Source organism: Leiobunum rupestre, chromosome 1 (assembly GCF_980474605.1).
Source record: "Leiobunum rupestre chromosome 1, qqLeiRupe1.1.hap1, whole genome shotgun sequence".
Classification (NCBI taxonomy): domain Eukaryota; kingdom Metazoa; phylum Arthropoda; class Arachnida; order Opiliones; family Sclerosomatidae; genus Leiobunum; species Leiobunum rupestre.
Genome location: NC_143384.1, coordinates 77,475,391 through 77,489,351, shown reverse-complemented (window position 1 = coordinate 77,489,351; position 13,961 = coordinate 77,475,391). Strand labels below are relative to the sequence as shown.

Sequence of the window (13,961 nt, the reverse complement as noted above, 5' to 3'; positions counted from 1 at the left end):
TCAAGTTTATCCACTCTACTTAATACAACACAATAGAATTGATTAGACTGAACGGCCAAAATCTATTGGTTTGTGTTTATCATTATTATTCAGATAAATACAAAACATTGTAAAATTGCGCGCTGTTAAATGGTTATTTAGAAGGGCACCCTTTATTCGGGTTAATTAGATGATAATATAAATTTTACTGCCAGTCTACCAAGTTATGTTGACACTTATTATAGAAACTGATTTAATATTACGGGTTAAAAAGAAGAAAACAGCTATTAGATTTTAGAAGTACTTACTTGGTGGGGTAGGGATATGATAACTATAGCAGAACCTGTCTCTTAAATATTAAATTAAAAAGTACAGCAATGCGCGAATATTTAAAGTGCTTTGTGTCCATTCAGTGGGATCTGGTGTGCTCCAGAAAATGGCTTGTGTCGGCGGGATACTTCATGTTCTCCTTATCCAGTTTTTTGGTTTTCATTCCTTGTGGAATATTCGCGGATCGGTAAGTCATCTCTCCATTGAATCACCATATTCACTGTCTTTCTTCGCCATACCCGAGTAAAGACCATCATGATAATAAGGGTTGCCTCAAAATAATGATAGCTTAATAACAAAAAGTGGTATGCTTCATTATTATTATTATTGTATGAAATATGACTACATCGCGATTTAAATTACTAAATCTAGGTTAAATTTAGTACCATTTGTACCAATTTAAAATGTCCAAATGGTGTGGCACTTTTCAAAATTATCATTATAAAAAAGTGGTTCTGTGGTTGAAATATTCGAAAGGATTTTATGCATCATTAACTATATCTAACCTAAAGTAACCTAACCTATTTCACGTAGTCTAATACAACCGAAACTAACTTTAACTAATCCATCATAACCTAACCTAACCCAATCCAACGTAACCTAAACTAGCTATATTCGGACATATTAAATTCGTATAAAAATAGCTCAATTTATTACATTCTAACTTTTGCAACACTATTCGAACAAATTCTAAAAACTTGTTGAGGTTAACGGTAATAGTTAGTGTAGGGAGCTGTTGGCTCGCGTGGCATGCAGGGCTTGCCACCACCCTCCTACGCCTTGTAACCCGGCCACCTGAATTAAAGGCTTCAAAAGTCGCTTGATGACTTAGGCCTAAGGTGGTGCCTTGGGTATTAGCCTAGCTGATTATTATTATTATTATTATTATTATGTCGATAATATTCCATGCATTCTAGAGGTACATGAGATTTGGCGGGCCACACACTGCTGGCATAGAATGAGGTTCAAGGTTTTATTGTCAAGTTGTGACTGCAATATTTGCGTCATCTTAGGGTCAGTTGCGGGAAATGTGGATGTGATGAGTTGAACATGCGCTGAGAGTTCTTCCTAAAGTTCGTTGGCTTCAATGAAATCTAACGGTTTCCTTGACAAAGCGTCAGCAACCAAAAGTCCCTTACTAGGAATATGTACCACGGTGTAAGAGTATCGCATTAAGCGAATTCTTAATCGTTGAAGCCTCGGCGTTAAATCATCTAATTGTTTAGACTGAAGAATAGGCAGTAACGGTTTGTGGTCCGTTTCTAATGTAATGTGTATACCAAGAATATAATCTCTGAATTTTTCACATGCCCATGTAAGAGCTAACGCCTCCTTCTCAATTTGCGCGAAACGGCGCTCTGCCTCGTACAGTGTTTTAGATGCGTATGCGATTACATTCGTCCCTCCATCGGTCGGTTTTTGACTAATCATACATCCGATGCCAAATGACGATGCGTCTGCCGAAACGGTGGTTGATAAACTTGGATCAAACAGTCCTAATACTGGCTGACGTGTCAAAATAGATTTCACGTTGGCAAATGCTGTCTGTTTAGAAATACCCCGAATCCAACTGTGTTTCTTACTTATAAGAATATTTAGTGGTTGTAAGACGTCAGACATGTTAGGAATAAATTTTGCCAAGAAGTTGGTCATGCCTAATATTGTTCTAAGTTCAGATACGTTCATTGGTTCCTTCATTTCTTGTATAGCTTGGACCTTCTCTGGGTGGGGCTTCACACCTTCCGAACTTACAATAAAGCGAAGAAACTTTGTAGATGAAACTCCGAACTGGCACTTCTGAACATTCAAGGTTATACCGTTCTCTGACAGTCTTCGAAGAACACGTCTTAAACGTTGGTCATGCTCTCGCATTGTTGATCCCCAAACTAACATATCATCCTGGTGGTTGACAACACCTTCCAAATCTTCAATGAGAGATCGAATGCGTCGTTGATAATGCTCCGATGCTGAGATAAGACCAAATGGTAAGCGGTTAGAGACATATCACCCCCAGGGAGTAATGAAAGTTGTCAATGGAATCGATTCTTTGGCCAACGGAATTTGCCAATATCCATGGTTACAGTCAAGCTTGGAGAAGAATTTCCCACCTGCTAGTTGACCAAGTGTGTGATCAACAGCTGCACTTTGAAATAGTTCACGCATAACATATTTGTCGAAATTCAGTGTAATCGACGCAGATTCTGATGCCCCCTGATGGTTTCGCTACTACCACCATCGGCGCACACCATTCAGTGGCTTCTTCAATTTGACGCCTTGTTCTTCCATACGGTCTAATTGCTTCTTAACTTTAAAGGAATGGCGATAGTTCTTGGTGACGCTAATGCGTACGGTTGAGCGTCGGGTTTTAACTTTATTTGGTATTCTTCTTTTACCTTGCCTAAGTCGTTGAAGAGTGTAGGGAACTCTTTCTTGGCATCAACATTTGACGCTATTGTAACCGAATTAATCTTGGGTACAAGTCCGAAAGCTTCGCATAAATCCAAACTAAGTAAAGGATCTACTAAATCAGAAATTACGTAGATTTATCTTTATACTTCTGTGTCGCCATATTGCACTTTGGCGTACATCATGCTTTTACAATTCAATAAGGTTCTTCCTGGACCAAATAAACGTCTGTCAGAGCTTAGAAGTCTCTCATGTTTGAACTGTGACTGGTATAGTAAATACGGAATGGCTGAAACTTCCGCGCCTGTATCGACCTTGAAATCAACTGGTTTCTCATTAACTTTAACGGATACGAGCCATTTATTTTGCTTACATTTGGCACTAGATACATGTCCTAGAAAACCCTCCAAATCGTCATCACTAGATTCTTGGACGGTTCTGATTTTGGCTGGTGAAATTCCACAAACTTTAATGAAATGTCCAACTTTCTTGCAATTATGACATTTAACAAATCTGGCGGGCCACTTTTCTCTAGGATGGTACTTCTCATTTCCACATTTTCTACAGCCTTTAGTTGGCGAACTAGAAGTGTGATATGCTTTTCCTTTTGGTTTCTGGGAACTGCCGGCACTATCTTGAGTGAAACGTTTATTAGTGAAAGTGGCTTTCTTGGTTTTAGATTTGAAACTGTCTACATTGGCATCGAGTTTGGCAGCACTGTCGGTAGAAGTTAGAACTTTTTGTTGTCGTCGTACTTCTTCGTACTGGCGAGCTGTGGTTGTGGCTTTTGTCAACGTTAAACCAGTATCCAACTGTAACTTCTCTGACAAGCTTTGATCTCTGACCCCTACAACGCAACGATGCGATCACGAATCATTTCATCGCGTAATGCGCCGAAATCACATGTTTCTGATAATGCGTATAAAGCTGTTATGCACTCCTCCATAAGCTCTCCCTCCTTTTGATTACGTTTATTACATGTGGCACGCTCGAAAGTTACGTGTTTCTTAATAACAAAATGGGACTCGAATTTGTCGATAACGGTCGTGTAAACTTTTGCCTCCGCGGCACTGAATCCAAATGATTGAAATATGTCTTCCGCCTTGTCGCCCATGAAGTAAATAAGAGCCTTTACCTGTTCTTCCTCCGAATCTTTGCTTAGACCAGAAGCGAGACGAAAACGGTCAAAACGTCTGTGCCATGTGGGCCATTCACCGGGTTTTGAAAAATTATATTTGTCAGGCGGAGTGACCTGAAACGTTGCTGTGCGTGTGGCCGGTGTAGATGTCATGCTTGATACGTGAAATGAACAACATGTCGTTAACTTGAGAAGCTGAGAGCCTAAGATGCGGCTGGGAATTTGAAATCCGAACGAGTTACAACCAGGTAGCGAGTAGAGCCTTGGCGAAGGAAAAGTTCCGATTATTACTGGACAAATAATAATACTTGCCGACTTGTCGCGTGAAAACTACAACACTTCTGACACCATGTTATATTATGGGTTCTTAATGATCGACTCGATAAACAATTAAAACGTTTAATAGTTACTTAAAGTATACGAACACGTAACATACGACACACGCTGAAACTATATTTATACACGTACATTGCTTCTAGAAAGATCTAGCTTGATCTCTAGGAACTGGCGCCATCTACAGTTAACATACAATATTATATACAAAAAATTACACAGTTAGTGCTTGGCAAGCGCACGGCATAGAAGCAAAGACCAAACAATTTTAGGGATTAATATGGTATTTTATTAATGAACTAAAATTTTGAAGGGAAAAACTTTGAAATAATTAAGTGGTCACCTGGGCCACTAACACCCCAAGCATTTAATTTTTAAACTGGCGATTGGCTTGTGATAGTGGTATATTCCTCACACTGATCCCAACCCTGCATGAGCGCTAGCAACGTGTCCGAAGGTACCTGTGAACGTGGTTTGTACGATGAGCAGTTAATACGAATAAATTAGCTGAGCATTAAAATTAATAAAAAGTAAATTTGGTGTTTCCAATTTGTAGAGTGGGAAGAAGGAAAGCGCTCCTCCTGGGGACCGGCCTATATATCATTGGGAACACATTGAAATCGGTGTCGATGTCTTTTGTCATGTTCTGCGCTTCGACATTCGTTACCGGGATAGGCCACGCCTTGCTGAGCAGCGTCGCGTCCATATATTGTAGGTCTTGAAAATCTATTTTACAACACTTCTGATATTCTATGGCACATTTAAATTATTTAAGGTAAATAAACATATTTTTGTAAACAGACTTGGAATTTGTCAGCCCGAGGTATCGATTTCTTTCTGCCGTCGAAATGGTATCCAACGGCTTCGCCGTGATTTTACTTTCCGGATGCTCGTGGCTCATCGTAGACTGGAGATATTTTACACTGACTTCAACTCTACCCACAGCCTCCATATTGTTGTACTTACAAATAAGGTATGTACCACGATACGTTCATTATGGCGCTTCACGTTAAGTGTCTCAGTTCCGTATGTACATGAAAACCTAACCACAATTTTGTTGGTCTTTAGCTTAAGTCATTAGGCTGTTCGGCCCTACGTTTCAGAAATGCATTATCTCCGAAAATGGTACTTCGAGATAAATGGATTTTTGTAATTGTTATGTAAAATAACAATACTACAGTATTTAGGTAACTGAAAACTAGTTGTTAGGGGTTTCTTTTAGTCCGCAATCTAAATATGACAACGAATATCGCCAAAATTCAGTAAATCTCAGAATAATTTGACATAATGCGTTTAGTACGTTTATATTTGGATAAAACTCTTGGCAGAAACACATTATGTGGTATAATAATACCAAGAATGTATTTATTTATAGTCAGGGAGAATGAATATGTCGATATTATTTTTAGCGTTTCTCCAATTCCACCCGTTGGGGCCCCCGGAATGCTCCTCCGCTTTAATCAAATCAAATAATACTGCAATCTCATTGGTTCTTAAAAATTACGTTTTTCGACGCGATTAAGGCTGCTGCGAGGATGCAAAAATTAAGACCGCCTCCTTTTTTCGTCCCCCCCCCCTCTTAACGTGACGGGGTTAGGGCCTCAACGTGTCCGTCGATAGTCTCGACATTCTCATTCTCCCTGAGTATAAATAAATACATTCTTGATAATACTGAGTAATGGCCATTGAGACTGTTACTCTGGGAATGCGGCTGAAGAAATTAGAGCAGACGAAATTATACGAAATGGAGACTCTTATTGGTAAATAACGACATAATGCGTTTTTGCAAACTTCTGACGGTCGTTAATGCGTTTCTGAGGAGTATTTTCGAAACCTTTCGATTTTAATGCGTTTTTGCATTTTCACATCTCGGAAACTAGTCCAGATAAAAAAAACGGACTTAGAATTTAGAATCAGTGCCTTAAAATTAGTAAGAGGAGCATTTAAAACCAAAAAGTCAAAAATGGTCGGTAATGCGTTTCTGAAACGTAGGGCAGTGTTGGATACATCCACTTAGTTAGTACGTGTAAAATCAGCACGTGATATTTTAGGCGCGTGCAAAAAGCCGTGCCAAGGAGGTGAGAGTGGTTTGTCATAATTTATTTTCAAGTTGCGTATTTCTTCGTTAGAGGGCTTATCTTTTTGTGTGTGACATCAATTCTACGTCAGTCCACAAAATTGAAATTATTTGAACTAGCCGACACCCTTCAAAATTGTAAACTCATAATACCTCAAGGGAATTCTAGGTAGTCTTTACATCTACCAATGCCTTTACAGATATCTACCAGAATCTTTGCGTTGGTTACTCTCCACACGAAAATATGAACAGGCTCACAAAGTTTTAAAGTACGCGACAAAAGTTAACAACATTGAAATACAGAACGAACAACAAACAATGGCCAGCCTACGAGAGAAAATTGATGAGGTATACTATTTATAAATCTACTCAATATAGGTTTCATTTTAAGACTTGAAAGCTTTTAAAGTCCAAAACATTTCCGATTTTATTTTATTGACGATATGTCTGCCTCTCACAGATTATGACAATAACTGTTTCTAGCAAAGTGTACAAATTCAATGTCTATGGTTGTTAATTTAAAAAAAAATTAATTGCGGAAAATTTTCCGCAAATAGGTAAAATAAAAAATTGAAACTGCTATGCTTGCCCCAGTGGGGTGGCGGAGTGGTTAGCACTTTCACCTCGCAGCCAGAGGAGCCGGGTTCGATCCCAGCTTGTGGCACCGGGTCAGAACTCTGAACAACTCCTTCTGCGTAGAGTTTGCAAGTTCTCTCCCCACTGGTTTAAGGGGTTTTCCCCCGAGTTCTTCGGTTTCCCCTTCCATAAAAACTTGTTGAGGTTAACGGTAATAGTGAGTGTAGGGAGCTGTTGGCTCACGTGGCATTGTAACCCGGCCACCTGAATTAATGGCTTTAAAAGTCGCTTGATGACTTAGGCCTATGGTGGTACCTTGGGTATTAGCTTAGCTGATTATTATTATTATTTACGTACCGCGAGATAGAAGTGTCTAGACTCTAGAGGTTTAGTTTTACTTTTGCATTTGAAAAAATGATGCGACAATGCCGTGAAATATTAGGCTAACTATGGAATGAAAACTTTTTTTTCTTTTTCCGGGTGGTTTTCCGACTAACAACTCTAAGACATTGTACGCTTTATTCCATCAGATTTGCTTCGGAAATTTAGATATTTAATGTCTAGCATTACACTAATAAAATCCTAGAGTTCCAAATTTCTAAGTTAAAAGATAACCATTTGTAAAGTGCTTATAGCAGGATTTTTTTACCTTTAATTCACCTTTATTTTAACCTCAAGTTAGCCTTAGCGAAATTCATCTCAACGGTAACCTAAACTAACCGAATTGCATAGGCCAAACCAGTTAAATTGCCTTAAGTGAAGGTTAGTTTAGGTTAGGTTACTATATAGTATTGTAGTAACACAATCACACCTTATTTTAAAATCAAACCAAATTAAAATTAACCTCAAGTAACTTAAGCATTGCTTATAAATAGACAAAAGAAAAAGATATGACCTTAATGTAAGGTAAGGTCATTTATGTATTGTTTTATAATAATTCCTACGATTCCGGGAGATTCCGAACAATGGCTTTAAACTGCCGTTGATTGTATAGTCTATAGGTCGGAAGGAGTTGAACAGGGATTTCCAACTACTTTAGCTCGTAGATAGTGATAGCTGATTTGATTGTTTCATCGACGATTGGATATTCGTGCGGTTTGCATGAATATCAGAAAATTCGTCGCGAAATTTTAGATTTATGTCGGCCAATTCTGCAACACTAGGTAGCAGACGATAACTTTAATAATTCCATATCCGTTCCATCCAGGGTTGACTGATTTAAATCAAGTGATTAAAAATATATCATGTATTTAAATAACACGTATTTAATGGAGAAATAAAAAATGGCAAAAAATAGATTCTTTAAAAATTGAAATATATAACAAATCTGAAAAAACTAAAATATTAAAAATAAATTAAATTTAGGTTTAATTCAAGATAAGCTAACTGGTAAAAGTAAAATATCCGTTAATTTTACAAGGAAAGAGCCATGAATTGTATAAAAATCAATAAATCCAAAACAAAATTCGATTTAATTAAAAAAGATCGGTTGATTTGATTTTTATTAAAAAAATCCAAAAAAGTCCCAACCTTGGTTCTATCTAAGCCAAGTATTAGCCTGGGTCTTTATTATCGTCAAATCTGTGGGACCCCATTTCGGGATCTCTGGCCTTGGCGATCGTAGATAGTGTCGTGTTCTACAATTTTTTTACGGAAATATTTTGCACCTTACGACCTTGTATGCTCCCTACACCACTTACATTTCAGCTAAGTTGAATATTATAATATTTTATATCTAAGGTAATAAAATTATTTGTCTAAAGTAATGTATAATTTAAAAGGAATTCAAATCGAACATAAAGCCAACGTTTTGCTCGCTAATGCAGAATAGAAAAATAAGAATTATGGGATTTTCACTAACTGTCATTGGGTACGTACATACATATAAACATTGGTATAAGTAGTAGAATACAGTATATGTTTTGGATGCTGCTAACTAGGAGCAACAAACACAACACCGCACACAAGGTGAACGCAACCCGTCAAAAGTCGTTGATTTTCTTGTGTACGTTTTTCATTGGCTAGACGCTTTAGCGCCTGCTGCCGTCGGAAGGGGAAAATTCTGAAATTGTCTTCTCCCCCCGCCCGTAAAACGTTCATCGTAAAGGCTCGTGACGCTCGTCCAATGAAATTCGTATACAACCCTTCGTTAGCGTAATGTTACTGATAATTATAGTGTTGGTTGCACGAAAAATCGATAGTAATAAAAACGAATGAATGCGGGCTTGTTTTGAAGCCCAGGACGTTCTCTTTCCAAAAATGTCATTGTCGAAACAAATTTTCAGGCCGAAACAGACCTTTTTCGCTCCCCAAAATCCTGAAATTTTCGGCGAATTTCTCTCCTCCGTAGCACGAGCAATTTGGGGCAAATCAAAGCTGTAGTTTTATTCCTAAAATAGAAGGACTGAAGTGCGCGCGACCCGACGTTTTAAGAAGAATTTACAAGGAGCCTTCGGTTTCATATCGTTTTTCTACTACGTAGGCTTGTGTATGCCTATTTCAATTTTTACTGCGTAGGACTTTTTCCTGGGTGTTAAATCAACCTGCTTTTAATCCCAGATGTAAAGAAATTTATTACAGACAATTAGCCAATGATACCTTCGCATTTTCTGACGTCATGGGTGCCGAGAAGAATTTTAGAAGTCTGAAAATTTCTCCATTTCCACCATTTCGACTTCTTTTTATAATAATTCAAAGACCACTTAACCGATTTTGATGAAATTTTCTGTACTTGCTATAAAATGTTTGCTCTTTCTAATAAATCATTAATTAGCCATAGCTAAAATTCCGAGCAACCAACACTTTAATTGCTTTAAACATGTACTTTTGCTAAGCTCCCACAGCTGTTATTGGGAGCTGTTGGTTCGCGTGGCTTAAAAGTCGCTTGATGACTTAGGATTAAGGTGGTTCTTTGAGTATTAGCATAGCTGATTATTATTATTATTATTAAATTTGATGACCAGCTAATTTTAGTAAGACCATGTTAAATTTTACCTGATAGTAATTTCTAGAATGACCAAACATGCATTTACCTGGTGTTAGGAATCTTTTACGTCTAGCAAATGTGACACATGGGGAACCACTATTAGCACCCTCTTCAGTGGCAAATGAATTTTTATAAGTATCTTTATTTTTCATGTATTTCAAACATGCGAAGCTACGTGTACATTTATCATTTTATGACCGAGATACATCTCTAGAAAGATTACATTACATTATATTACATTCTTCCTCTATTACATTTTGAAATACATTATTTTGTAGTAATTATATTCGTAATTGGTACATGTGGTGTATTGCTAAAACAAATTTAGAACAATATCCGAGAATAATCGTTTAAGTTGTCCCGAATGAAAACGAATCAGCTAGGACATTCAGTGGCGTAGTTAGACCTTTGGCCACAAAGGGGGTTTCCGGAGTTTTCCGCCTTTCTCAATAAACACCAGATTTCAGTCTCTCTCTCTCTCCTCTACCTATTTCCAGGGATAGCTCATATGAAAAATTTGGCCCCCGAAAAAGTGCCGTCTAAAGTGGACCGCCAACTTAGCCTCCCCCTGCTACGCCATTGAGTACATTAAGTTCTAACAACCAGGTGCGCTTTGAACCATTGTGCCTACATTTAAAAAACTCTAACCCTGATTTTCTAGAGCATTGTACTATAGTGTTTCTATTAGTATTATAGTTTACGATATTAAACTAAACACTGTGTACGAACCATGAATTTATCAAAGGTTTATGAATAATTTCACGGTTCAACGTTTGTGTTTGAAAACGCTGGTAGATGCACGCGTTCCCCCAACACACCTTTGTGCTGGTTAATCACAATTATTTACAGATTCACAAGATCATTTATTAGTTTGGGTTTCATGATCACGTTCACGCAATTCAAAGGGTCCTTTCATTTGAATATGTGTCTTATCGGAGTGACCAGGTTCGTTCAAGCAATGATTGGAGGTACCGTGATAAAATTCGTCGGCAGAAGAAAAGCGATGATTATTAGCAGCATTGTGTCCTCGGTTTGTTTTGCGGCTGTTGCGGCTTGTTACGGTACGTACAATATCGATATATCAAACCCCAAACGTTAACGTTATTGGTTCTGATGCGACACTATTTAAACGATCTATACTATTTTTATCCTATAATTAAAATATTCAGACTTTATTAAATAACGCTGTTTGAGATAACCTCACCATTCAATTCACAGCTTAGTCAATCAAGAGGTTAAGAACATTTTAGTATGCACAATCTACCCGATGTTGGAAATAATAACAATCACCCTGTATATTAACTTTATACGGGTACTACAATCCTAAAATGAAGTTTAACTAAAAAGGAGTGCTCTCTCAACTATCCTCTATAAGTACAATATCTCAATCAAAATAATTAGCGCACCAAGCGTTAACTACCTAAGAGTAACGTCGCCATAAAGAAATCTCCATTACAGAGTTGTTTCAACCACCCTGTCAATTAATTAGGAAAACATAATTTATCTAGGTAATTAGCGCACTTAGCCTAACCAACATCGGAGTAATTTTATTATAAAAAAAATCCAATACAACCTTTTTTAAGCACTATAACAACGTACTACGTGAAAATACTACCAACACCTTGATGTAATTGAAAGGTACGTTTTTAGTGTGTACCTGTTAGACTTGGAAATAGGGGGTGTCATTGACACTCAAAAGAAATCCCGGGACAACCAAAATAAATATTAAACTTAATAATTATCATGGTAAGTATATAAGTATAAAAAAACAAGAGACACTCTCATGGTATAAACATTTTTTTTATTAATTTGGAGACGACTCCAATTTATAAAAAAATGGTTTATACCATGAATGTCTCCAGTTTGATTTTATGCTCAAACCCCGATTTAAAGGAGGACCGTTTACAGAAAATTTTACAATTTAAATGAAATATGCTTTTTCATGATCATCTATATGATTTAATATTATGATAGATAATGTTAAATGGTTCATAAGCTAATAATTTTATTGATGCTAGAAAATCAAAAATTTCATATCTAATTTTTATATTCAATTTGTTCGGTGAATTTTAATTCCCCATCCCCTCCGTTTCAAAAATACTTGTGAAAAATAAACTTGATGGGGTCCGATGTAAAAATATCACTATTTCCACTACCTGCATCTGTATGTTTTGGGGGTTATGGAATCTGTGATAAATTTTACTGACTGGAAGTTGCTAAGCCTAATAGGTATCGTAGTAGCAATTTTCATATTGGACACAGTCATGGGTAGATAAAATAGTGTCGTCATTCACCGTTTGCTTTCAAAATTTGGAAGGCTCATGTTGAATAGTCTCATCCTTTTCAGGTTTTGGAATAAGTGATAAATATCATTGGGTGGAAGTGGTTATTGGATTAATTGGTTACGTCGCTCATAATTCCAGTGGATCTGTTTACTACTTTTTTCTAAACGAAGCTTTCCCGACATACAGCAGATTGACCATGAAAGGTAGCATAAGAACAGTGTCCAGGCTAGGACAAATGCTTTCACCATTGGTCCATATTCTGGTTCGTATTTTACTATGAATTTTTTAAATGATTTCGTTATAAAAGTGTCGGTTAGGTAGTTCGACATAGGTCACCCGAAATGATTTTGCAAGATGAGTTGGCCCTTGGTGGCTGGTTAAATGGCGTTGGAGGGTGGTGGCAAGCCCTTCCAGCACTCGACCCAACAGCCCCTTACACTTACTATTACCCTTAATATCCATAAATTTGTTATAGAAAGTGGAAACCTAACTGCTGGATGGAAAACCCCTCTAACCAGCAGGAATAGAACTTACAAACTAAATGCAGAACGAGTCGTTCCGAGTTTTTACCAATGCCACAAGCTGGGCTCCAACCCGGCTGCTCTTGCTGCGAGGCGAGAGTGCTAACCACTTCGCTACCCCACTTCTCACTCAACTCCCTATCGTTGACCGCAATGAATCGGAGCATTTTCTTTAAGCGTTATATGGCGTTTAAATAAAAGGAAACACAATCCTAAGAACAGAAGTGGTGCTTCCAACGGCCACATAATCAGGCCAATCAGGTCATAATTCTCAGCTATCTAAAAATAAATCTTGTCGCCTCGGCAGATTCGGTTGCTTGCTGCGGGCATAGACTAAGTCTATGCTGCGGGGCGGTGGGTCCCCATAACGGGCGCTGTGGCCCTGTTTCCCGGCTTAGTTTGGCGCTCGTTGCAGCCTACTTCCAGGGGCTAGTAGGCCACACTTTGAAGCTCTCTGGCGCACTTTTAACTCATCGAAGGAAAATTGAAAAAAAAACCAGGCATACCTCTCAACTCACCCCCTACAACTCCTTCAAATTTTTGCATAACCTTTTAAAACCTGTGTTTTATCGAACTTGGAAATTAACGGAAACTTTATTGCTTTGTATGTTTTATGAATCTAGTTACTGAAAATAATTTTTTAAACAGGGTAAGGTTCATGGTTTATTGGTGATTTCAATTATTTACTCGGTATTCTCCATGATCAACGTCTTGTGCGCGTCACTTCTACCCGAGACGAGTCACATCCATTTACCTGACACCTTCAATGAAACTGAAAAGTAAGTGACGAGCGAACTATTTTACAACACCCACAGTTCCGCGATTAGGGAAAGTATAATTAAAATCTGTTTTATATTTGATATAGGCTTGCAAGCCACGAGCCGATAAAAAGGACAACAAACAAAATTCAAAATGAAGATCAACTTAATCAAATCCTTTAAACAGTTCTTATTATCTTCTTATTAATAGTACCACCAGTTTAATTAAAAAAATTATCTAATTATTACTTTGTGATATTATTTAGAAATCATAATTCACCATTTAAGGAAGGATTAGCATAAATCCATAAGTTATACGTATGTTAGTTGTAGCAAACCTTTTAGCAAAGCTAAGTTGAAAAATCTAGGTGTTATCAGCCAAAAATAGCCATTAGCTGCTAGCATATTGCGGTTGAAAGTACTAGCTACCTTTAATAATAAAAATATAGAAAATTCTACGTTTTTATGTGCAACCAATCCCACTGAGAGATTAATAAATAATATATTCACGAATTATATTTGAAATAATGACAAATATAATTTGTAACAACGCAACAAACAAGAATTACGGT

General features: G+C 37.4%; 1 protein-coding gene across 1 annotated transcript; it reads left to right on the top strand.

Annotated features, from left to right (window-relative positions):
• The first annotated feature begins 4,815 nt into the window (after positions 1–4,815).
• Positions 4,816–12,198, top strand: LOC149966689 (solute carrier family 22 member 19-like). Its single transcript, XM_090167576.1, has 5 exons — positions 4,816–4,897; positions 4,988–5,159; positions 6,464–6,611; positions 8,621–8,709; positions 12,173–12,198. Exons 1-5 carry the CDS (start codon positions 4,816–4,818, stop codon positions 12,186–12,188), a joined length of 507 nt encoding a protein of 168 aa, XP_090023702.1. The 3' UTR covers positions 12,189–12,198.
• Positions 12,199–13,961: the final 1,763 nt, after the last annotated feature.